The sequence below is a fragment of the Strongylocentrotus purpuratus genome, unplaced genomic scaffold (assembly GCF_000002235.5).
Source record: "Strongylocentrotus purpuratus isolate Spur 01 unplaced genomic scaffold, Spur_5.0 spur5_scaffold_12, whole genome shotgun sequence".
Lineage (NCBI taxonomy): Eukaryota > Metazoa > Echinodermata > Echinoidea > Camarodonta > Strongylocentrotidae > Strongylocentrotus > Strongylocentrotus purpuratus.
In genome coordinates, this window is record NW_022145597.1 from 11611727 (window position 1) to 11637882 (window position 26156).

Below are 26156 nucleotides of genomic sequence, written 5' to 3' on the forward strand. Positions count from 1 at the left end.
TGATGTATTGAAACTTCCCTGTACATCTACAAGTATTCTTCAAAGGCCCAATTTAACCAGTCCACCTTTTATTCTTGAGTTACATTTACCCAAAACACAAAAACATCAATTTCATAAGGTTTTTTAATAGTTTATTTTAACTGATGTACATGTACACATACAGTGTATACATGTAAGAAGACAATACTCAATACGGTATGTATATGTATGTACATGATTTTTATTTTTCAAGTAGAATGTAAGTGGACCATCTACTGTCTTATATATGTTCATGTACACCTGAACATGAATTTCTTTGAAATGTAGAAGGTAAGTAGATTCTACATTTTCATGACTGTACATGTATTTCTTGCTCTTTGACCAGAATAGAGATACAGGTTTATCTGTCTCTTTGATGAATGTAAGTATGGAAATATAAAAAAATCACAGGTCAGAAATGAAAATTTAATTTTAATTTAATTTCTTTGATTGAAAGGCCCCTTCAGAGAGGTAAGCAGACTCTTGTTCCCTACATGTATGTCTCTATTAACCCACTCTCTACTGGAACCAGGGACCCGTTTCACAAAGCCTTTTTTCAATGACAAATGACAAAAATCAGTGACAAATCTGCTGATAACCAATCAGAAGCAAGGATTTCAGTAGCTTATAACAAAAACTGTCATGTGTCACTGATGACAAGTTTTGTGAAATGCCCCCCTGGTGGTTCTTGTGTTAAGTCAATGGGAATGAGAGAGTTCAGTCGGAGTCAACAGATTAATCACTGATTAAGTAGAAATGTCTGTTGTTCTTGCTTCTCTTCCTTTTTATTTATTTACCCAATTTTCACCCCCCCCCCCAATCCTGACCCTTGGCCCGTACCCCCAAACTTGGCATCCCCTACCCCTCTCGAATGGGGACATTGGTGTCTGTGCGAAAACAAAGGATCTGGACCCGATTTCAATTCTTTATGAAAATGTGATATTTTCATTTTATATAAGTAATAGAATGTGACGTAATCATTTTATATAAGTAATAAAATGTGATATTTAATTTGATATAAGTAATAAAATGTGATATTTAATTTCATATACAGTAAGTAATAAAATGTGATGTTTCATTTGATATATGTTGTGGAATTACACTTAGTTAATAAATTTGAATTTGATACAGTGTATTAAAGTTTTTATTTGTAACATATACATGTATGGCCATATAACATTTAAGTATCGGCTATTATTAAATTGTAATTATATTGTACTGGTAGTCAAATTTATCGATGAAATTTTCTTGAGGTATTTTGTTTAAATTTTAAATAAAGCATAAGCATATGGAAATAGCATATAGACTATTTTTCTAGATTTTAATATAAGAATTGTGTTCATGATTGAAAAAAGATTTATTGTAAGGGGATTTGTATTAGCTGGTATAATAAAGATATTACAGTTCATCAGAAATTAACATAACACCAGCAAAAAATAGGGTTTAACAGAAATATTGTGTTATCTATTGCATTCCACAGATTGCAAAGTATGTGAGAGATCAACGAAGGCAAAGGAAAGCCAGACTATCCCGGGACCATCTCAAAAAGCTGCCTATCAAGAAATTCAAGAAGGGTATGTTTGGTCATTGTCGTATCCGGACACCTACCCCCTGGACATCCACCCCCCCCCCCCCCCCCCCCCGGATAACCACTCCCAGTCAACTTCTCCCTAGGACAACTACCCCCTAGGGCAACCACCCTCTAGGCCGACTACCACCCAGACAACTACCCCAGACAACTACCCCCTAGGACAACTAGTCCCCGGACAACTTCCCCCTAGGACAACTACCCCCTAGGGCAACTACCCCCTAGGACAACTACCCCGGACAACTACCCCTTAGGATAGTTGTCAGGGGGTATTTTTCCTAGAGGATGGTTGTCGTAGGGGGTAGTTATCTGGGGGTACAAGTAGTTGTCCAGAAGGTAGTTGTCCGGTGTCCTAGAACCGGCCATTGTTAATCTAAGAGATGATGATTGGTATACAAAACCAAATACTGTTAGAGCATTGAAGAGAATCATACTAAATCTTTTCAGTTTAGTGGTACCAGACATGACTAGCATTAAATGCTATTTTCTGGTCCCATTTATCCTTTCAATGTTAATCATTCACATTTGGTTGTTATATTGATGTACATTTTGTTTAGATAATAAACTTCAAACTCAATCTGAAACTCATTTTGCACTTGTCAAGAGTAATTGTAAAGGAGAGGTTTTATAAAATAAAATTAGGCTCTGATTGGCTGGTAGGAGTAACAGGAAGCTAGCTGTAAAAGTAGCTGTTTAATAAAACATCCTGTTTAATAGTAAGGGTTGCTATTACAAGTTTAAAAGGCAATCGGACCCTTGTGGTAAGTTGATTTGTATGGAAGCAGGAAAATAACAAACAAAATGGCAAAAGTTTTAAATGAATCGGACCAATAGTAAGGTAGTTATGAATGTTTGAAATGTGAGATCAAAGTCTATCTGCATCTCAAATTGGTAGTTTGGTTTAATAGCGGATAACTCTCCCATTTGCTGTGTACAAAAATATCACTAATTTCTGTTTTTCTCATACATGTAAGTTCTTTCTCTCTTGGGGCACTACTCAAAATTTATCATAGGTAGCATATTATTATAGGTCCTCTCAAAATAATAGACCCTCCTGAGCCATGAACCATGAAAAATTAATTTTTAGTCATTTTATTTGTTGGAACTGATGGGAAAGTAGTCCGGCACCACACCACATTGACATTACCACTTCAGCTAATTTGAAGTGCCCATACGTATAGTGATTACAACTTAAATATATTCATAACTTTCTTATATTTAGTCGGATTGAATTGAAACTTTTCATCAGTTTGCTTCTGATGTTTCTGCTTTCGTTTAGACCATCGGTAGTTGTCTATTTGGGATGGATTTCCCTTTAACATCCCTAGTTTCCCATTATTTCTAGCAGCCAATCGGATGATAGCGCCAGTCTTCAAATACATGTGTGAGGGAGGCGTCTGAAGCAAAGATATCCAAACTGTCACAAGAAAATGATTTTTGGCTGTGTCTTTAAAAATTATCTCTTATAAATCAGACCTGATAATTACCTGATTAAAAAAAAAAAAATCCAGATCTTTTGTTTCCCCCTTGATTTTACCCCTATTTTCCAAATTTTTCCAGATTTTTCCAGATTTTTCCAGATATTTTTCCAAACAATTAATCAAAAGCTAGGGGGCGGGGGGATGTTGTTCGATGCCATTTTCTCCCCCCCCCCCAATCTTTTTTCGTAGTGCTCATTATCACCCTCGATAAATGAAACTTCCTTATGAATTTATCTTTCTGTTTTTTCTTCTTCAGGTGATGAATATGATATATGTGCTATCTGCCTTGATGACTACGAGGAAGGTCAAAAGCTGCGCATACTGCCTTGCAACCATGGTAACGAATAACATATAATTAAGTGTTGAATATTTCATATCTATCCTCATCTTAAAGGTACTATGTCTCATTTGCAGGCTATAAAAAATGAAAAGGTTAATGGTACTACATGTATGTCCCTTTTGCAGCCAACCTCAAATACTGTAAAACTTTGCAGGAATTATGAATAATTATGTCATGTATGTCCTATCTGTGAAATTTAAACGTTAGCAGTGTCCTCATATTCAAATTATGCAAGGAAAGTGGGAAACCCGTTTACTTTCTAGACTTACTGTCAGACACTATTGAGTGACTGACTGGCTTTTTTCTTCTTTGGTAATAACATACATAAAATGAGCTGTAAAGGGTACATGAGCATTTGTCTACATCAATAACCCACTTCTTGTGATGGCCAAAATCAAACTGATTGAATCTTTGCGCAGCATAACACGTATGACCATTCGGTACAATGGTCTGAAAATCAAGACTATTATTGGCTCTATAGCTATAGCTATAGCTATAGCAAACATTTAAATTTCACAGATAGGACATACGTGACATATTCATAATTCCTGCAAAGTTCTACAGAATTTGATGTCGGCTGCAAATGGGACATAGGACCTTTAAGGTTGACTGACACCGTCAACTTCTTCGGCCTTTTGGTCCTTATTTTAGAGAATTTACTACGCTAACATCGAAAGCTGAAAAAACCCATCTTTTTCTCTGTTTCATATATTTTTGTTTTGTCAGTCTGACAGGCTGTCAGTCTCATGGCCCGTGAGGTCTTGGACCTTTTGGAAATTTCTCTCTTTATTTGTCCCAATATCAATTTTATATTTTACTTCATTTCATCAAAGATAAATGATTAGGGTTTGGGTTGCAATTTGGTCTTAGATTAGTTTTATGGTTGGGATATGGGCGGAGTGTTGTGATTTTATCAGGGTTGAAGTTAAGGATTTGATTAGTGTTGGAAATTAACCAACAAAAATAATTGTCTTATTGGCATGTGTCATACAATGCTCCAATAAAAAGGCCTTGAAAAATTCATTCAATATCTCCTTTGTACCATTCTCCAGCTTACCACTGTAAATGCATAGACCCCTGGCTGACGAACAACCGTCGCACCTGCCCCATCTGCAAGCGCAAGGTCATCCCTCCGGGCATGGCTGACTCGGACGAGGAATCTGACTCTGAGGCCGGTGACGCCCCAAACGAGAACACGCCTCTCCTATCTAGCATGCATTCAGATAACCTGAGCGACCATGGCGCGGTGGGTGGACTCGCCGAGACGGCGACTCCGCCCCCATCCCCGATGACGTCCGTTGAAGGCGATGACTACCCGCCCATCGACACCTTGATCAAGGTCGAGTCGGATTCGGAGTCTTCTGGAAGTTTCCCGCTTGAGGAGGCTAAAGGGAACATCCAGGAACCACCCAACAGTAACGTGCTCAGCGTGACCGTGCATTCTGAGAACGAAATAGATCCAAGCACGAGTAGTGCTCCCAAAGTCTGAAACCCCACCTATAGTGGGACATTTAAATTGAAGGAATGAACTGCGTGAATCATCGTCACCCGCTAGCAATTGACATCATAGAACCTTGATGATAATGAAAGACAGAATAAATGACTGACTGAATGACTAAAGGAATGGATTGAATGAACAAAGACGAATCGATTAAGCGCCATTTCAATCTTGCATCGTTATCACAATGATTCATTTATTGCACTCGATCGTGGGGAACTGCCAAATTTATGAACAGCGCCCTCACCCCACCAATGCAGGCAGTCGCATTTCCTGTGATACTCTCCATGATTTCTGCACTTTCATGGTGGGAAATTTTCCTACGGCATCAAAGAAGGAGTTGGGATGAATTTGATTTCCAAAGCAGCTGTGCACTTAATGTACACGTATCTAAGACAAGCTAACGGACGCTAGCTTCAGTTGTCATGGTTAGCAGGTTCTGCTAACTGATTTTTTTTTTATAGGGCACTTGTCTTTGAAGTATTGAATGTGATTATCATAAGGTCTGTTTGTAGCCAAAAGGGCATGTAACTCTGTTCAAGTATAATATACTTGAAGGGCGTTAACTCATATTATGAATTAACGCTCTTCTGGCTACAAACAGACGGTATCGTGATGTACATAGCACTGTTTTTGTGTTAAAAATTCTAATACATTATTTGACTTTACCACTTTAGAAATGATGATCATTAAGTACATATTTAAAAGATTGTATACCTTTGATTATACACATTCACATCAAAAAACAAATGTCATCATTTTGTGTTATGAGTTGCATTTATGGATATAATTTTTTCTCCTATTTCCATTACTCTCCGTACATACTTGTAGCTTTCTTTTCACCCTATTATCATTCACTAGGTACATTATACACTCTAGATATTTCTTTTAAACCCATATTGTTGACACATATAAATATTACTTGAAAGAAGAAAGTGAGGTATAAAGATATTAATTTTGTTCACTATATTTTGGGGAAAATTGAGAGATCTTATTAATTTCATCTTGTTATGTAAGAGGAAGCACTTATTATATTTTTTCTAAATATAAACTTAGCAACTATACACTAATGTCAATTTTTAGAAAATAAAGTGGCCAATTTTACCTTAATTTCTAAACTACTGGTATAAGACTTTATGGATAGTTTTCAGAATGCTGCTCTACTATGAAGCATTTTAAACACCCTTGTATTATCAATCCAACTTAAAGTGGCATTTCTAATTTTGCTTGTGATTAGCTCTTCATTTTTTACAAACATTTTCATATTAAGTTTCCCTTTTGTCCAATGAATGTATTTTCATGTATTTTCATGTATCTGTGCCTTAGGTACAGTGTGTTGTATATCATTGAACTCCTGTTTTCATCAGTTCCCCCTTTGCAAAGCACACGCACATCTAGGAGTCTCAGAAACTTTGTAAAGCCTATCTGCACTACCTTGGCCAGGAGGGATTACCGTAGATCTCCCTGCATGGTCACTGACAAGGTGGTTATCTCATCAAATCAGTTCTCAATTACCGTAACATAAGAAAAAAAGGGGACCATGGGGGACCAATGGTCACCGATTAGGCATTGTCTGTTATGTAGAGGGCTCAAGTAGCTATAAGTCAGGCAGTGGGGCTTTAAAGGGAAGAACTTGTTTCAGCAGCTCCATATTAAACTAGGCCCCAATTCACAATGGTGCTTTGAACTTGACATGTGGATTTAATCTGGACAGCCACAAAGCCAAAAATTACTGGCCCCTCCCCCTATCAATAATTTTTTTTTCTTTGGTTTGAAAAAAAAAATATAGGTAAAAACAAGATATCTTTTTTTCAGAAGAAGAAAGGACAAACAATACAGTTGTGTTCTTTGTGCAGTAATTTGACATTTTGCTAATTGTGATGAAATTCCTCCCCCCCCCCCCCCCCTCCTTCCTCAAGAAGTAATTTTTTTGGAAAAATATATGTAAAAAAAGACCTTTTTGCTTTTTTGAAGAAGAAAAATCAGTACAGTTGTTTTCTTTCTTTGTGCTGCATTTTGACTGTTTTGCTAGTTTTGATCCTTTTCTACGTTTTCTTGGCTGCAAATATTAACTTTAAAATTTAGACAATAGACTAGGTTTAAATCACTGTTGTGAATTTGGGGTTTGGAATCTACATGGTACTATGCAATCCTAATCTTCAAGTATAAGGATACCTTAAGTTATATTTTCATACATTAAAGTGCTCCATAATGCGATGGAATAAAAAAAATACATACACGCATATTACAGGCATTTATCTATATATCTACACCGTATTATACATTTGTACTATACTTCATCTTCATATTAGGAATAATTTGTCTTCATATGACGTTTCCGAAATTTGCCCTAAAATAAAATCCTTTCCGTAGTGTATTACTTAAAGGCATCATTTAACAATGCTTAATCTGAGATGCACGGCCCTACGTGCTACCAGTGTCTGTGATATGGTGTAATATTGAAGCCCTAAAAAACTATCGCTTCAAAATGATCAAGAAGTACCTCAAAAAGTAAAAAATCTTTGAGTGACCGGTTTTACCATACTCGTTTCCCCCAATAGACTGTAGTGTTATAAAAACCGTTTGGCAAACGCAAAATTTGGTTTCGATTTCCAATCGTAAGTATCTTGATAATCAGACAGGCGATCGGCTTGTAAAAGTCATGGAGTTCCTGACTGACCTAAAGGTTTATAATTATCATTGCAGCATGAGCTAAATCTTAGATTTTGTTTCAGAATCTGAGACAAAGTGACCGGATCCCTTTAAGGTCTCAGTTGTTCAGATATGGGGCGGCAAGCCTCTGCATAGAAGCTGCCATTGGTGTTTTTATGTAGCATGCACTTTGTTGCAAATTCACCAATCTTCTTTGTTTAGCTGCATCGTGTCTGAACGAGCCTTTAGCAATGACTACCGGTAATAAACGTTTAATGTAGCGTACACTCGGGTGCAAATTCACCCATCTTCTTTTTTTTTAACCTTTGCTTTGCTGTGTCTGTATGCATCGTGTCTGAACGAGCCTTTATTAATCACCGAATATAGCATTTAATGTAGTGTGCACTCACTCAATCACTGAATTTCTGTTTACACCTTTGCTTATTCTCTGCTTAGAGCCGTGTAGAAGAACATGAGCAAATGTTTTTCTGGCTCTGAACAGAAAATATAAGATTAAATGAGCTGCTTCGGAGATAGCACTTGTTCAAGCAACCCCCAAATATCCACAGACCTTTGATACATGGAGACGTCCCACTTTAGCCATTTCAGAATAATCACTGCCAGAGTAGTGGAGGTGCATCAGGAATACCTTCTGTTTGCCATCTTGAATAGGGTAGAATACTTCCACCTGTGTATCCTAGAATGTACCATTGTTGCATGAATGAATGAATAGTGATTACACAACTTTCATTGACACGTATCCAGGGCCCCGTTGCACAAAACTTACCATTGATGGTAACTTTGCCATCAATGGTAACTACCATGGAAACCCCGATTTTGTTTGGTTGTTGAGCCCTGTTACTACCATGGTAGTTGCCATTGATGGCAGTTACCTGCAATGGTAAGTTTCATGCAATGGGGCCTTGCAGTTGTCTTGACAGCTTTTACAATGTTGGTACGAGTGACCTTCATCTCCTCGTGCGCAGATAGCATCTCTGAAGTGGTGTATTGAGTTGATGCTGTGCTAGAGTATGTACACATACATGTACATGTGAAATGATGTAAAGACATTCAAGAAATCACGTCGATGGCAACTTTTTACACCTATTGTATTGCGTATAGAAACCATGTTTGGATTACATAATACATGTACATGTACATTGTCATGTTAGCTCATTACATAAGATGACAGTCAGGAGTTAAAATAGGCCGTTTTCATAATGTAATCAAATTTAATGTCCAAATATTGTTTAAGTGCCTCGTTAAAAGTTATTTCATTCTCCTGTTACAAATATTTGTATTTCTATACTGGTAGTCAGAATGCCAATTGACTGCAGTCCGCATTCTGACTTTTGAAATACAAATAGTTATAAAGCTGCATGAAATAATGTGTATCATGGCACTTAAGAGAAGGTTGAGTTCTGGGAAGAGGTAATTTGTGAGCGTTATCATTCTTATTATGCAAGTGTGGAAGAACATCAGAGACATGTTCCCTGAAAAGCATTGCTCTTCAAATGCCTTCATATTCTAAATATTTCATGTAACATCGTAAAAATCCAGGGTCGGATTTCTACGCCACGTGTTCGTGTAGTCCCATATACATCTTTCTGTGTACAGTGTTTGTAACTTCACCAAGACTTGGCCAAATTTCTTATCATTTTGATGATTCCAGAACCTTGCAATACACACAAATTCTTATATGCTAGATGATCAACCTTTTCTGGTTGATTCCACACCGTTTCTTTCACAATGCAATCGCATGACCAGAACTCGACTTCATCTTTAAGAGAGATTTATGCATTAGATTTGATGACATAAAAACAAATTGTCTATAGCCTTACAAGTAGGTTGATTTTTTTTGAAAGTCTGTGGAATCTTGTTACATATTATATAAAATATTTCTCCATATTTGGATATAATATTATCAGTACCGTAGGCCGAATACCATTGATTTATTTAATTGCATGATGGACTTGCAGCAACCAAATAAAACATCTAAATATTCTTTCTACCTTATCCATATAACAAAGAGAATAGTACTAAGTGCCTAGTTATTGAGAGAAATATAATGTACTGGTTGTACAGTAGGGAATACATTTTTTTCTTTTGCTTGTTATATGTACTTGCATACATGTATATATTTACACAAACATACATATATATATATTTGATATAAATTTGAAGAGTATATAATATATGTGACCATCCACCTTAAATCTCCAAATAGCAAACTTTGAAGACGCATCTAGGAGCAGCCGCTCTTTTGCCCGAATGCTATTAAAGAAATTAAGCATGTTTTATGCTTGTAAGTAAACAACCGGGGGACAGATGGCTTTAAAGAGAAGGTTGAGTTCTGGGAAGAGATGAAAAATAATTTGTGAGCGTATCATTCTTATTATGCAAGTGTGGAAGAACATCAGATAAGACATGTTCCTTGAAAAGCATGGCTCTTCAAATGCCTTCATATTTTAAATATGTCATGTAACATCGTAAAACTCTGGGGTAGGATTTTTACGCGACATGTTTGTGTAGTCCCATATACATCTTTCTGTGTACAGTGTTTGTAACTTTACCAAGACTTGGCCAAATTTGTTTTCATTTTGATGATTCCAAAACCTTGCAATACACACAAATTCTTATATGCTAGATGATAAACCTTTTCTGGTTGATTCCACACCGTTTCTTTCACAATGCAATCGCATGACCACAACTCAACTTCATCTTTTAAGTCCTCTCTAATGGACTACATAATGAGGATTAATGCCTTCCCAAAAGGCATGAGCGCATTGACTCAGTTTTGAACCTCTTGGTTTATACAAGACCACCACTCTACCACTGAGCCATCGTGCCTCCTTGTGCTATTGTGTAATAGGATTCAGGGTGGATGGTTACAATGATTGTAAATTTGTTGTATAATTATGTCTATTGAGAATAATTTTTAAATGTACTTGAACATCTGATTTTGAACTTCACAATATAATGATCTTAACCACAAACATTTGGATTATGTTGGTATTTTGTATCGTCTCTTAAAGGTACTATGTCCCATTTGCAGGCCCAAAAAATGAAAAGGTTAAATTCCAACTGCATTTGAAAGATAATAATAATTTAGAACTTCCCTAAAAAAGGTGGGGCTTGAAAATGTCTTCAAGTGGGAAAATAACGACTATTAGTTGTCAAATCGACTTAGGAGCTATAGAGCCAATAAGTAATATGGTAGTCTTGATTTTCAGACTATTGTATCGAAAGGTCATACGTTTTATGCTGCGCAAAGATTCAATCAGTTTAATTTTGGCCATCACAAGAAGTGGGTGATTGATGTAGACAAATGCTCATGTACCCTTTACAGCTTAATTTGTGTATGTTCTTACCAAAGATGAAAAAAAGCCAGTCAGTCACTCAATAATGTCTGACAGTGAATTTCCTTGCATAATTTGAATATTTGGACACTGCTAACGTTTAAATTACACAGATAGGACATACATGACATATTCATAATTCCTGCAAAGTTCTACAGATTTCAAATCAAGTTGAGATTGGCTGCAAAAGAGACATAGTACCTTTAAGAGTTAAAAAGAGGTTATGGTATGTACCTTTGTGTGCGTATTCAAATTAAAAATGATTAAATTTGTAATCTGTATTTCACTGAATGCCAAGAGATGAAAATTGGGTAAAGATGAAAGTTTGGATTAGATTTTGTGAAGAAGAACGCAAGTGACAAATGAAAGACCACACCATTATTAAAGAACCGTTTCCTTGTCTGCTAAATGTAGTTTGCGAAAGTGAATTGCCTGGCCTAAAAGCACCTTAATATAGGCATGCTCGCTTGCATAAAATTGTGGGGCTTTTCACACGATACCACTTGGTAACTGGTCTTTCCCGGTAATACTTTGTGCATGTCTGACATAGCAATAAGTTATTGATAAATTGATCAGAAACTCTTGCATTTCAGTCCACAGTTTACGGTCATGATGTTGATTGTATCACAGCCATTTGGAGAGTGATAATTATACCCTAGGGATTCGTAGCAAACAGCCCCCAGTTGAGGAGTCCTTGATAGCCCATGAAAACAACAAATGTATGTTTTTGTTCTTGACTGTGATCTTTAGAGTCATGAACATTTTGGTATTGAATAATAATCAAAATCATATTGCTATTATAATAAATATCTAATTTATGAAAGCTTATTGTAAAATAAAGAATGTTGCATGTGACCTAGTTCAGAACAAATAGTATGAACTTCTTCTTGGAACATCTTCCAAGTCTCTTTCTTCAGCAATCCCTTAAATTAGGATTATATTTCCACCACCCCCCCCCCCCCCTCTCCCTCCCTATATCTCGCTTGTTTACATTTCATCTGTTTAGAGCCAGAAAGCTGTTAGCTCTTACTTTCACACAAGGTTGACTCTGAGCGGACAATTCGCCCAATATAGTCAAATTCAGTATTATAGATTGCATCATCCAGAATGTTAACATAGAAAATGGGTGTGCTACTATAGAAAAAACTGATCAGCATTACACCAATTTTGTACCTTGAGGGGAAATTGTTTGGAGATGGTTACCATGCAGAAGGTTGCCATTTTGCAGTATACGTTTAAGAATTCCAGATTATTTTTGCAATAATCTGTGAAATGCATTTCAATGTGTGTCTTTCCTTTTCACCTTATCTTCTCATCTTCAGCAGACGATTATCGAAATGCATTTGTTTTGTTGACAACTTTAGAATAAGGTGCAGGTGCGTGTTACTACATTGCTTGTTCTATAAACGAATGTGAATGAATAACTAACATTATATGCAATGGTATCATGTACTCTTATGATAAATTGACTACTAAACAATATCAAAGTAATGTACATGAAATCATAATGTTATATCACTTTACTTTACTAATGTACAAATAAAACAGAAAAATCCACCAAAAAATGTTTTGATTTGTCTTCTTTGGAATTGTTTTTCTTTTTAATTGTTTTTTGTTAAAAATAGATATTATTTAAAGGAGTGATGCAATCTTCGCGAAGATAATCATGATCAGCATTATATGATGCTGGTCATTTCAAATCTCAAGAAATTTAGGGCATCCAGGAAAGATGTCGGTCTCGTGAACCTTCAGAAAATTATAATGCATAGTGATGTCATGTACCTCCTAATGATGCTTCTTTCGATCATGAAGTACAATCTGCCGGTTCAATCATGTCGACAAAAATGCAAACAAAACTCTCCAATAACCTCATGGGGGCGTCGTCCCCTTCTCCCCCTTGGATACATTGGTGATACCTTTTTGCGTCTGACAGGCATTTCAATAAATAGATGGTGGTGGTGGTTATTTTACCTGACTGCTAAGAAAGCATAAATGCTTGTAAGTAAGCAACCAGACGGCCGACGGCTTTAGGTCCTCTCCGAGGGACCTGGTAATGAGGATTAATACCTTACCAACTATAGCGCATCGTCTTGGTTTCGAACCCGGGTCACCGGATTACGAGACCACTGCTCTACCGACTGAGCTATCGCGCCTCCTATATGTTGGCATGACCCCTAAATATGGATCCACATTTTTAAAATTTCAAAAATGTTCCGGATGTTTGCCATGCAAACACACGTAATTTTTGAAAAATTGGCTTTACTTCGAGAAAAATCCGCCAAAATGACCCTTAAACAAGGTTTTCGAGGCTTCAACGGCACACCCCCGCCAAAACCAAATCTGAGTACCCCCCCCCCCCCCCCCCCCCCCCCTCGCGACTGAATTATTAGGTTATAACGTACAATTGCACATAATGATACATTTAAGTCATAACTAATGCGACAAGGGGAATTCCCTCTTGAATATCCCTGCAATAACTCATTGCGAAGATTATAATGTATTGCTGTCATTACAGTAACATAGTACATCACCCCCTTGCAAGCTGAAATGCTCCTGCAATGTGAGTTATATAAGGATCTTCCCGCCCCGCCCAATATCTCTCTAATGAGCTCCAATCATTGTAAACACATAACTCTTTCATTCATACACCCACGGAAGGTCGAAGGCTAGACATCCACAACCTACCGCGGCGCTCCTTCGACAGACACCCTTTTACGGCGAACGAGACGGTCGCGCGCTCTCGGACGACCGAGCCACGCCCCCATATCGGGGGGGAGATGAAAGATGATACATTCACCCCTGCATAACGCTGTCATGGTGTTGCAACGCGAGGCATGCCAAGCGTGTACCGTACGTGCCTACGGAGCTAGCAGGTGTATGCTACTTCTATATGAAGGAAATGTTTTCACGGGCGGTGGGGTAGCTATAAGAAGGTGATTGGGGAACGCCCCCCCCCCCCCCCGCGCTATCACAGCCGAATAACATACAGATTACAGAGTATATAGCAGGGGAACAAAAAGAAAGGGAATGGAAAGATGACACAAATTTGTTTAAACATGGGCATTCCTATTCTTTGGTCATTCATCTTTATCAGTAACTTCGCTGGTGGCACGAGAGGGGGTGGGGTGCTGTACGGTACAGCACCCCAAAGGCACCCCCCCCCTCTTATGCCACCAGCGAAGCCTTCTCAGTACGCCACTATATAAAAAACATGTTGCTTATTACTCCCAATGGGCCACAGAAAAAAAAGGGAGAAACTACAGGCCAAACCTTGTCTACTTTAAAAAGTGTAAACAATATCAATGTGCAGTGCAGTGTCAAAAAACAAAACAACAACAACAAAGTATGTACCGTTTGACCTTTCTCGTTCTTTGTATGTCAGTTAGTGTTATGGAGATATCATGTAGAAGAATCTCAAAGTCTCCTGGAAAAGAGTGGTTTTAAATGCCCTCATATTTGAAATATGACGAGAAATAGTTGAAGGGTTTGAACCACACCTTCATACCGCAGTTACTTTTTTTTGTAGATCACTCCATCACCTCACAGTATTACCAATTCGTATGTAACTGCATAACTACCTTTCTCAATTCCTTCATTGCAATTTATTTTACAATGTCATCTCATTACCAGTACTCTACTTCATTTTTAATTACAAGTGAAATGAGTTCTGTAGCACTTGGGTATTAGATCAATTACATCTGTCAAATACCATACACCTGCGGAATAAAGAACATGGACATCCCACGGTGATGCAATGGCACAGCTTACTAAACTGCGACACAGTTAAACGCAACAGGGGAAAGTTTGAACCAATGGCAATGCTAGACCATGATTTGAATAGGGATTAGACAGTGGGGTGTCGAACAAAATTTGGCGAGGAGTTAACTGAGAGCTTTTCACCCACCCTCTTACCACCTCAAAATAAAACAAAGGGTCCTCGAATTCTTAAAGATTGAAAATAAATATCAAATGAAAATATGATTCTGTTACATTATGATGGGATATATTTATGTCAATGAGTTGAATTCCAATGTTTTCGAAGTAGTCAGCGCAACGCAACATAATTTATGAATAATATTGCATTTTCAAGCTCATCAAACTGATATTATACAAATCTTTAAGACAAAAGATAAAACCTGCAAAATAAATGTGGTATGGATCTATTCCCGTTCATGTACCGTGCAACAATAACAATCTAAATAAATGATAAACACTGATTTGAAAAATAATAACAAATCAAATGAATTTTATTCATATCGAAGAATGCGATATAAAATAACTTTCTTACATTAAAAATCTTGAATTTACATTGTGATATATTGAACTTCAAATTTAGTTTAAATAACAAAAGATACGCTTTGCATTATTATCCGAAAAAGGTAATAGAATGAGAAAAAAACATAAAAACGTAAAAAAATAAATACGAAAAGGCCAAATAGGCCTATTAAATTTAATGAAGTACGAAGATTACGAACACTTTTTAAAGATGTAAATCTACCGCATAAGCTATACGCGCATGTTTATGCAGCATATACCGTCGTGAGAAAAGATCCCTATACGTACAAATCAAAAACTTTTTTAAAGATAGAATATTTTATGCCTTCTATTGGTTGAACATAAAAACAATATTTATATATGAAATCATTTTATGCTCACTTCAAGCTATATTAAAAATGATGAAATATTAAACAATATTATAATTATTCTGTACAGTACGTTTAATGGCATATACACATTATATAATGTATAATTATATTCCAAGTGCTCTCTTCATACAAAATCAATATATTAGTTGGGCGTAATTTGAGTTATGTAAGAGTAAGAATTACATTGGAACAGCAGGATATATCAAAAAGTTTTACATGTTTGAGGCCTTACAATTCTATATCTAACCGTTGCTGTTCTTCAGGAAAAAATGAATGATAATAATAGTATAAATTTAAAAAAAAAAGAAACACATGTTAAGTTAGTTATGTAGCTGTATAATGAACAGTTTACATTATGGTATCATATTGGAAATTAGCCTTTAGAAAAATAATATATATAACGGTGGAAAATGATGTACAGCCGATTATCTAATTTAAGAATAGCTTCTTCCAAAATACGAGTGCATTAATGTTATTTCTTAATGCACCTATGTTCGAGATATTAATTTATTTACTACTACTACTTCTACTAATACTACTACTACTACGACTGCTTCTATTAAGACTACTAATTATAATAATGATAATAACAATACTAATAATGATATTGATAATAATAATTATGATAATAATAACAACAATAATAATAACAATAATAATAATGATAAAAAGAGCGGTTACATTTTTATTAGGCACATATCAATGATTGCCATTTTGTGAGAAACTGGTGAATTGAATTTCGATTGTAATCAATTATGGCGTCATAGTTTGGAATATGGATATTTTGAACTCGCATGCAATATTCATGGAATTTCTTTCGTTGAAAATTAGTGGGAATCAAGTTGATATGATAATAATTGATTAAATAAATCCATATAAAATCGATTAACTGTCCTCTGTAAGCTTTAAGGATGTAAATGATGTTCAATAGTTATAGGCTCCTCGATCTTACTCCTATAATGAAGTAAACTTATCTTTGTGAAATTTGAAAAGGTCTATATTATCGCCTTGTGTTTCCACAGTTTGAGTCTTCAATTGTCCAAAGTTGTCTTGACAGTGCTCACAAATATTGTTTGAGCGTGGAAAATACCCAAATAATGCACCCCTTTTAGGATATCTTGAAATATTGTTTCTGTTCTAAGCATTAAAACGGATTAAATCAGATTCTCGTAATTTCGATATTTTTTAAAATCTATAATTGTCAACTTTATAACACGCAACTAAATGGTAGCCCGACTAAGATGTGTGAGCCACATTGCCCGGATCAGTTAAGCGGGACTGCACTACTTGTAGATACTTGCACCCTTGTATAACCAACAATACCTAAGCGGTACCCGTTGATCCCCGTGGTCCTCTTTTCCCTATGTTAATTGAGAGTTGATTTGATGAGATAACCACCCGTCAGTAACCACGTATGGAGGTCTAATCCCTCCTGGCCAAACTAGTGCAGATAGGCTTTAAGTCCCGGGAACGTAAGTTGAGATATCATCGTATATCAAGGATAATCAGAAAATAGTTTTCAAACGTAGAAAGAAAAATATCAGAATCAGCAATTCTGCTTCCCTCCAAGCAATAATGGAACAGTCCTGAAAAACTCTCCAACCAATCAGCGTTGCCAATATGGGTCATAGCACTCAATCCAAGGCATTCCATTGTTGTCCTTTTCGTTGTGCACTTGTTGTACTTTAAAGAATTGTTTTTTCTCCAATGGGTGTTATTTAAACAATATGTTTTCAGCATGACCGGTTTCGTCATATACGAAATTAATAGATAACAATAATGAAAAAACAAAAAACAGAATAAAACATGACTTCAGACGCTATTACATTGAGTCCTCGCGTCCCTCAGTAAAATTCAAGTGGACGAATCCTTAGGTACCTTGACCAATCAAATATTGCGCTAGTTCCTGTACGGTATTGTTCGCTTTTCCGGCTACATGATCTGTTCCGTATACTCCGATGACAAGAGCTATAGGAAGAAAAGGGAGATAACACTCATTTTAACCATGGTTCAATAACTAAACCATTAATTCATTATTAATAGCGGAGATCAAAACATTTTTTTTTAATTGTCATCACAACATTGGAAAAATTGGTATTACACTTATGAATGTTTTACAATTGCATATTGTTTATTTGTATTATTGTGGTTCTATGTAGTGTATTTTTGTTTATCATGGAAATGCTTTTGTAAAAATATTGCACAATTAAGCTCTCGGACTGTGATGCATTATGTTATTAATTAGACAAACCATTAATTAATTAAATAAATTAACCAATATATTATAACAGAATTTAATGAAAATGCACATATTTTAAGAAAAAAAATGCATAACATGAATTTGACCCCCCAAAATCGTACACTTTTCCCTCCTTGCATAAATTCAAAGATAATTTCTATTTAATAAATAAATGAAATCGAATTAAACATTATGATATAGTTACTTGTAGGAGTTATCATATACGACAAATCCTTATTAACTATTACTGGAAACTCAAAATCCATGTTTTAGTGTATTAACACTGGACTCTTATTGTTCGTCATTAACCTGCCTTCGAATTTACTTAGTTTTAGTGAGACGTTACTGATATAAGTTGTGAATTGAGAAAAGTTTATTAGTTAGTTATTTTTTTTGTAAAAGCTTATCTGTACTAGTTTATAGGAGGGATTAAACCACCCTGCAAGGTCACTGGACAGGTGGTTATCTCATCAACTCAGCTCTCAAATAACATGAGAAAAAGAGGATCATGGGGGACCAATGGTCACTGATTAGGCATTGCTTTCTATATAGGGGAAGCAAGTAGCTACAAGTAGTATAATGGGCCTTTAAGTTTGTTAATTTTTTGAGGGATAGGGGGAGGGGGTGGAATCCGATGTCCAAAAGGTTTCTCACAAGTAAAAGTAAAAGCAGCATGAGGTTCAATTTCCAACTCCCCTGAAATCTTTAGCCAATCAAAAACAAAAGGGCGTCCAGGCCCCCAGGACGCCTCCGATCCGCGCCCTTAAATTCCTATACGTACCGGTGCTACTTTTGCCTACACACACTCCTGTGCCTTGTTTCCTGGCCAAGACAGCGTTATCGTCTGCTCGAAGAAGCACATATTTCACCCCGCCAATCAGAACGCCGTTTTCTCGCAATGACTCCGCAGTGGCCAGACCGCGAATAAGGAATCCGACTTCCCCGGCCGAAATCTGGATGGGGATGGGGGAGGGGAGGGGAGGGGATGCAGAGAAGAAGGGGTGATAGCGCGAGATAGAGAGAGAGAGAGAGAGAGAGAGAGAGAGAGAGAGAGAGAGAGAGAGAGAGAGAGAGAGAGAGATAGGGAACGAAAGAGGGCAAGCGAGGAAAACAAAGAGAAAAAAGAAAAGAAGAAGAAGAAGAAAAGAAGAACGAGAGGGAGAGAGAGAGAGAGAGAGAGAGGGAGGAGTTGGGGGGGGGGGGGGGGGGCGGAGAAAGCGAGAGAGAAAAATAAATTAAATGATTATTAGGAATTTAAAACCTTCCCATTTTGTTCCAACACACAAAATGACTTAAATGTCAATATTTCGCCAAATCTAGAACTCGGGAGTCTCTATCCTTTATAATGCCCTAAGACAGAAAGCACTAAAAAGAAAAACATAAAGTTTTTAATATTTCTGTACACAACATACGGAAGAGTTATTAGCGACGACCCAGTATCCAAAATGCAGATTTGAGATTTGCATAGCTTTAGATATTTCATATTTCAAAACTCATAAACCTCTTTTTATTGGTACGATTTATTTCAAACTTTCACCATTCTTTTTTCCCCACTGCCATACAAATTAAATTATTACAAAGCTTGGATTTCCCTTTAAATATATAGCTAAACAAATGGCGCACACGGAATTTTTTCCAGAGGTGACACAAGTATGAAACATGACGAAGAAAACAAATATTAAAAAAACAACATCATGGGGGGGGGGGGGTCCTGCTAGAGCACTCTCATTCAGAACATGCCCAACAGACTGAATTGGACCACATGAGTGGACACATGTCAGAGTCTTCATGCTTGTAGCAAAACGGCCTGGGCTTCCTGGGAAGGTTGTTGCCAGGAGGATGAGAGGACCAAACTTTAAAGGTAGTACAAAGTTTAAGTACGGGGTCATGAATTTGGTTCAAATGAACATATTGGAAGCATATGCGATCAAACAATATTCAGTGATCGTTGTCGCGGTTGAAATCGAGTCTAAAGTTATGAAATTGTAAATAATACACTCTTTATGTTGTATAGCTCTCTCTCAAGGTCAAGATATTAATTAAGCTATAAAACATTATTTATTGACTAAAATCGACCGATTAGCTATTCCTGTTTGGAAGTTGTATATCACAACTACATATTCTAACATTTTCATGGTCGCAGCTACCATTGTACGGCCGTAGGCACTATTTGAATTTATCAAAATTCACCGGGACCACCGGTAAATTTTTATATTCAATCTTTCTCAAAAGCAGAAGTGTTTTAGGGGCTAAATTTTCTAGTGCTTATAATACATCAACAGGGGAATCTAAATAAATCAAAATTGTAAAGAATCACTATCCACCCAATTTTCAAATTTCCCAAAACTTTGTATTACCTTTAAAGGTACTATGTCCCTTTTGCAGCCAACCTCAAATGCTGTAGAACTTTGCAGGAATTATGAATATGTCATGTATGTCCTATCTGTGACATTTAAACGTTAGCAGTGTCCTCATATTCAAATTATGCAAGGAAACCCGTTTACTTGCTAGACTTCATTGTCAGACACTATTGAGTGACTGACTGGCTTTTTTCTTCTTTGGTAATAACATACATGAAAAGAGTTGTAAAGGGTACATGAGCATTTTTCTACATCAATAACCCACTTCTTGTAATGGCCAAGATTAAACTGATTGAATCTTTGCGCAGCATAAAACGTATGACCATTCGGTACAATTGTCTGAAAATCAAGACTATTACTTTTGGGCTCTATAGCCCTAAAGTCGATTTGACAACTAATAGTCGTTATTTTCCCACTTGAAGACATTTTCAAGCCCCACCTTATTTAGGGAAGTTCTAAATTAGTATTATCTTTCAAATGCAATTGGAATTTAACTTTTTCATTTTTTGGCCTGCAAATGGGACATAGTACCTTTAAGACTATGGTTTCAGTCTTTCAGGGATAGCTGGTTCTGTTCGGGGGTCTGAACGTATATAAGGCACACACAGTTGGGTTTTGAAGGGAACAGCCTTGGCTGAAACCGTAGGCCTATTTGTAATATAGACGATTAAAAACTAAAATATTATAGTTAACAAATTGAACTAATGTGAAAACACTTGATAGCCACTTCATTAGGTCAACCTTTTTTAAGAATAGAATGAAAGAAAAGAGAAGTTTAGCAAGTAAAATGAATGGAAATTGAGACAAAGCTGTATATACCTTTAACTAAGCCTCATTTTCAAATATTCCGCTTAAACATTTACGTAATTCGTCCCTTGGCTCCCTAATATATACTGCTCTTTTTTGGTTATACGTCCCTCGTCTTATTTCGCCCATCTCGTTTTGGGGGCTTTTTACTATAGATGCCGTCAAATTTCACTGACATATATTTGTATAATTTTAGTTTAAATATACCATGCAATTGTATTTATATCTCCGTAAGTTATTTCGACTCTATTATTACTTTCATGGCATCGTAGCATTGTATTATTTGTATAACTCACCCTATTTTTATTGTTGATTGTTTATTATTTATGCCATGAATGTGAATGTGAAATATGGAATAAACGAAACGGTAACTGAAACTGAAACTGAAATTGAAAGGGATATAAAAAGCATATTAGTTGAAGAGATTTTAAGGATATACACCCCTGTAACAGGATGACAAAGAAACACAAACAAATAGATAACGACGATAAGCTGATAACAATTGTTTGTGAATATGGTATGGGAACGAAAATAACATGAAGTAAACAAACATAGAAACAATTAAAAACGAACTAGAAAGACCAAAACAAACAAATATATATGTGTATGATTATGTTACCTAAATACATGCACATGCATGCATACCTATACACACATGCATACATGTTCATTTTTAAAAATATATTTCAAAAACATTGACATACCTTAAAGTCGTCTGATGTTGCCCAAATAGCCCCATCCAGTCCGACTATGGCCGCATGGGTCAAATTGCCGGACGCCATAAGGGTTTTATCAATGTAATTCGTTTTCCAATCTGTTGCCATGGTGAATATAACGAGATGCGGATAATAGTCCCAAGTAGAAGGTATACCACCAAGAGAAGGGTGAATGATGCGAATAGTATACCAGCAAGATACCACTGGGAAGAGAGGTGATGTGAATATAATACCGAGTAAAAGATTCCAGCAAGGGAGGATGGATGATGCGGATAGTGTATCAAGGATACCACCGAGAAGAGGAGAGATGATGCGGAGAGTATTTCAAGTCGAAGATACCACCGAGGGGGAGAAGGGAGGTGCGGATAATTAGACCAGGTATACCAATGAGGGGGGAGATGGGGGGATGAGGTCATGAGGATAATGATTAGACAAAGTATACCAATGAGGGGATGGGGTGGGGGGGGGGGGGTGATGAGTAGAATGTTCCAAGTCGAAGATACCACCGAGGGGGAGATGGGGGGATGCGGATAATTATACCAAGTATACCAATGAAGAGGAGGAGCGGTGATGCGGAGAGTATTCCAAGTAGAAGAGGATACCACTGAGAGGGAAGATGGGGGGGGGGGTGCGGATAATTATACCAAGTATACCAATGAAGAGGAGGAGAGGTGATGCGGAGAGTATACCTGGGGGTGTTTCACAAAGATCCTAAGTCGAACTTAACTCTAAGTTGGATTTAAACATTATGGAGAGCCATTTGTAGCCTTGAAATAAAATAAATTCAAAGCAAAATTTCAAATATTAGATTTAAAAATAAAAAAATCCACATCAAGAACGTAAAAATCTCCTTGATAATTGAAAATATAAATGATTTGAATCAACATTCTATGCCTTTTAAATATAACTTTTACAAAATACTTTCAAAGATGCTAACGGCTTTCCATAATGTTAAAGTCCAACTAAGAGAAAAGTTCAACTTATGATATTTTTGAAACATCCCCCCCCCCCCCCCACCCATGTCGAAGATACCCAATGAGGGGAGTAAGGATGATGCGGATGTTATCCAAGTTTGATACCGATGGGGGCTGGAGCTGACTGACGTGTAAGATGAATCGGGGTCGTCTGATGACGGGCAAGGCGTGTGATGATGGGAGGATGGATGGATGGATATTTCACAAGGATGATTGTTAGTGTGTTCGGTGGTAGTGGTGGTGATGAGGAGTTTCAGATAAATTTAAGTTCTGGGTCATGTTTTGTAAAGAATAGCGATTGATTTAAACCAATCGCAACGTATAGTTTTTGGTAAGGCATTATTATTCTCATTACCAAGTCTCTCGGGGAGGACTTAAAAGCCGTCGGTCCACTGGTTGCTTAACAAGCATACAAATGCTTTCTCAGTGCTCAGTTAGGTAAAACAAACACAAAATAAATAAATAAAACTAATCGAAACTGTGTATTGTGAGAAAGTAGTTGCGAATAATTTCAAGGTTGCGACTAGAAACTGCAGTGTGTGGAAGTGATTTGAAGGGTTGATCATGTAAACTGAGGTTTTGGAATCGCCAAAATGGTGAGGAATTTGCTCAGCCTTGCTGAAAGTCACATGCACTGTACACAGAAATATGTTTCATGGGACTACACTGGAAATAAGCTCTCGAGCTTTCGTGGGTTATCCTGTTCAAGATGACTCAATTATGATCTGTTATTATTTTATATTGTTGTATGTTGGAGGCTTGGCGAATAAAATCAACAAATCAATCAATCAAAACACAAAATGTGACATGAAAGTTGAACTTCACTACTTTTAGCTGTTATTCAGCATAACAATATGGGGGCATTCGACGAGCCATCCTCTTCCACAATAACATGAAAATGAAATAAAAAGTTCAGATGTTTTTCACATTTCCCAGAGCTCAATCTTCTCTTTAATGATAATAATAATAATAATAATATTCCGCGTTTATACAGCGCTTAATACATCGGCGATGTCTCTAAGCGCTTTACAGATTTATCATTACCCCGGTCATCAGATTCAAGCTCGCCCGTACGCATGTGTGCACATTCTCCACTCCCTGGGGAGCATTCCAGCCAGGCGCCATTTTACAGACGCTCACAATGCTGGGAATACTACATTCACGTTCGCATCCTACCGGGTACCCATTTAGAACCTGGGTGGAGAGTGGCAAGCGTAGATTAACGTCTTGCCAAAGGACGTTAGTGTCGGACTGGGAATGGAACCCCATGTGATCTACAGTCCGGTGACTTATCCACTAGACCACAACACCTCTTTAAAAAAAGATCCTTTGCCATATCATTGGCGGCTATAAATATACATGTATTATACAGTACATTAAGATGGACAGTGACAGAAGGAAATTAACAGAACGGGGTGTCATGCCCCATTCATATACCAACGAGACGGATACAATATATGCCGAACTGTTCCTGAATAGCCCCCGACCGACCCCAATCAAGAACTCCCGACATTATATCCTATTCACATCAACAAGACCGATAAATGCCGAACTGTCCCCGAATAGTCCCCGGCAGGTCCCCGACCGATTACCGATAAACCCAGATATTATTGTCTATATAGGATGGATGATAGACATGATAAATAATTATGATATGTTTATGATGATAAAAATGATGATGATGATGATGGTAATACTACCTACTACTATACTACTTCTTCTATTACTACTGCTACTTCTACTACTTCTTCTAGGTTTGGTGTCGGTTTGGCAATGTGAATGGGGGTATGTATGACCCAGATAATGGGGACTCGGGAAGGACAGTGCCTTATTCCGACAGTGACACTGATGATGATACGGATGCCACCTAATATCAGTCTACATTCCTGCGACTGATTGATAATACCAGGTTGTGTAATGGATAGCTACATCACACAGTCACTTTATGTCGGTGGGGGGGGGGGGGGGCGTAGTGGGGGCGGGGGGGGGGGGATGGGTAAAGAGGGAGGTGGAGGGGTAGAAGAGGGGGGGGGGGGGCAAAGATGAATGGTGTGAGAAAGGGAATGTTAAATAGAAGGAGGCGAATGTGAGAGGTGAAGGGGAAAGCGAAGGTGAGATGAGAGCGGTGGGAGGGGGTGAATGACGGGGAGGGGGAGGGGTAGGGCAAGATTTTAGATGAGAATAGAGGGGTGAAAAAGGAGGTAACGAAGACGGATGTGTAGTTGGGTTGGCAGACGGGGAGGAGAGGGGAAAGCGGAGGAGGTGTTAGGGGGTTAAAGGGGGGGGGGTAGAGGAAGGCGAAAGTGATTGTTGAGGAGCTAGACGACAAGGAAGGGGGTAAGGAAGACATAATTACGTAGAGAAACAAATATGAAGGAGAAGAAGAAGAAGAAGAAGAAGAAGAAGAAGAAGAAGAAGAAGAAGAAGAAGAAGAAGAAGAAGAAGAAGAAGAAGGGGAAAAAGAAGAAGAACCAGAACGTCCATGACGTAACAATCATCCGCATCTCGCAACAAACGTATATCGTAAATTTTATGTGGTACACTTTTGAACTGGTCAAAAAATAAAAAAATTGATGCCCTGGAAGGGACATAATTTCATTTAGCTGTACAAGATTAAATAGAAACTAAAGGAAATGGAATGAAAATTGGTTGAAAAATATATAGTTTTATGACAAGCAGGACTCAAACTTAGTAAGAGATAAATGTAAACATACTCACCCTTTATTATGATAGAAAAGGACAGAGGTATAAATAGTCAGTAAATTGTCGACAGAAAAATATGGCAAAATAACAATTTTGTAAGGGACAAAAACGAGTTAGTGTGAGAAAATTGTTTTTAATATTTAAACAAATTGAAGAATTAGGAGGTAACAAGAGAATGAAAACAATGCATGCATACTACTGATGACTATTTAATTTCCAACCTCTCTTTTCTCCTCTTTTCAATCCACAAATCAAGTGTTTTTTTTGAGGGATCAAATTTGCAAATAATCGTCCTAATATTTTGGAATATATTTGAAAAAATTACCATAATTAATCAATGGAGAAAAATCTCAAAATTCTGTGTAGAATTTAAGTAAACCAAATTTAGCTCTACCAGATAAAGCAAACCAAATCAAAATCGGTCAAGAAATGAGGGAAGAAGCAATTTTTGTTTTTTCTGGAATAAATTTGCATAAATTACCATAATTAATTAATGGAGAAAAATTTCAAACTTCTGCGTAGAACTATAGTGTACCAAAGTTAGCTCTATGATATAAAGCAAATCAATTCAAAATCGGTCGAAATATGAAGGAGAAGAAGTATTTTTTGTGATTTCGAATAAATTTGCATAAATAAGCATAGATAACGAATTTCATGATTTTGTGTAGAAGTTTTAAATCCCCCTCCTAGCCCTATCATATGAAACAATCAGAATCAAAATCGGTTGAAAAATAACGTAATAGAAGCATTTTGAAAACTGTGGACGGACGCCACG

The 26156-nt window shown here is 37.0% G+C and overlaps 2 protein-coding genes across 5 annotated transcripts in view; one reads left to right on the plus strand and one right to left on the minus strand.

The window, feature by feature from the left end:
* The window catches only part of LOC592126 (E3 ubiquitin-protein ligase RNF13), a 42995-nt gene extending 36868 nt beyond the window's left edge, over positions 1-6127 (plus strand). For all 4 annotated transcript variants that reach the window (XM_030981827.1, XM_030981828.1, XM_030981826.1 and 1 more), the window contains 3 exons: positions 1499-1592; positions 3344-3424; positions 4480-6127. In XM_030981827.1, the coding sequence (XP_030837687.1) occupies positions 1499-1592; positions 3344-3424; positions 4480-4916 (612 nt within the window). In that variant the 3' untranslated portion in view covers positions 4917-6127. The remainder of the gene's footprint in view (positions 1-1498; positions 1593-3343; positions 3425-4479) is intronic.
* An 11218-nt stretch (positions 6128-17345) lies between these two features.
* Positions 17346-21970, minus strand: LOC100893519 (profilin-2). Its single transcript, XM_003728757.3, has 3 exons — positions 21693-21970; positions 18603-18774; positions 17346-17550 (listed from the first exon to the last, which is right to left on the minus strand). Exons 1-3 carry the CDS (start codon positions 21810-21812, stop codon positions 17453-17455), a joined length of 390 nt encoding a protein of 129 aa, XP_003728805.1. The 5' UTR covers positions 21813-21970; the 3' UTR covers positions 17346-17452.
* Positions 21971-26156: the final 4186 nt, after the last annotated feature.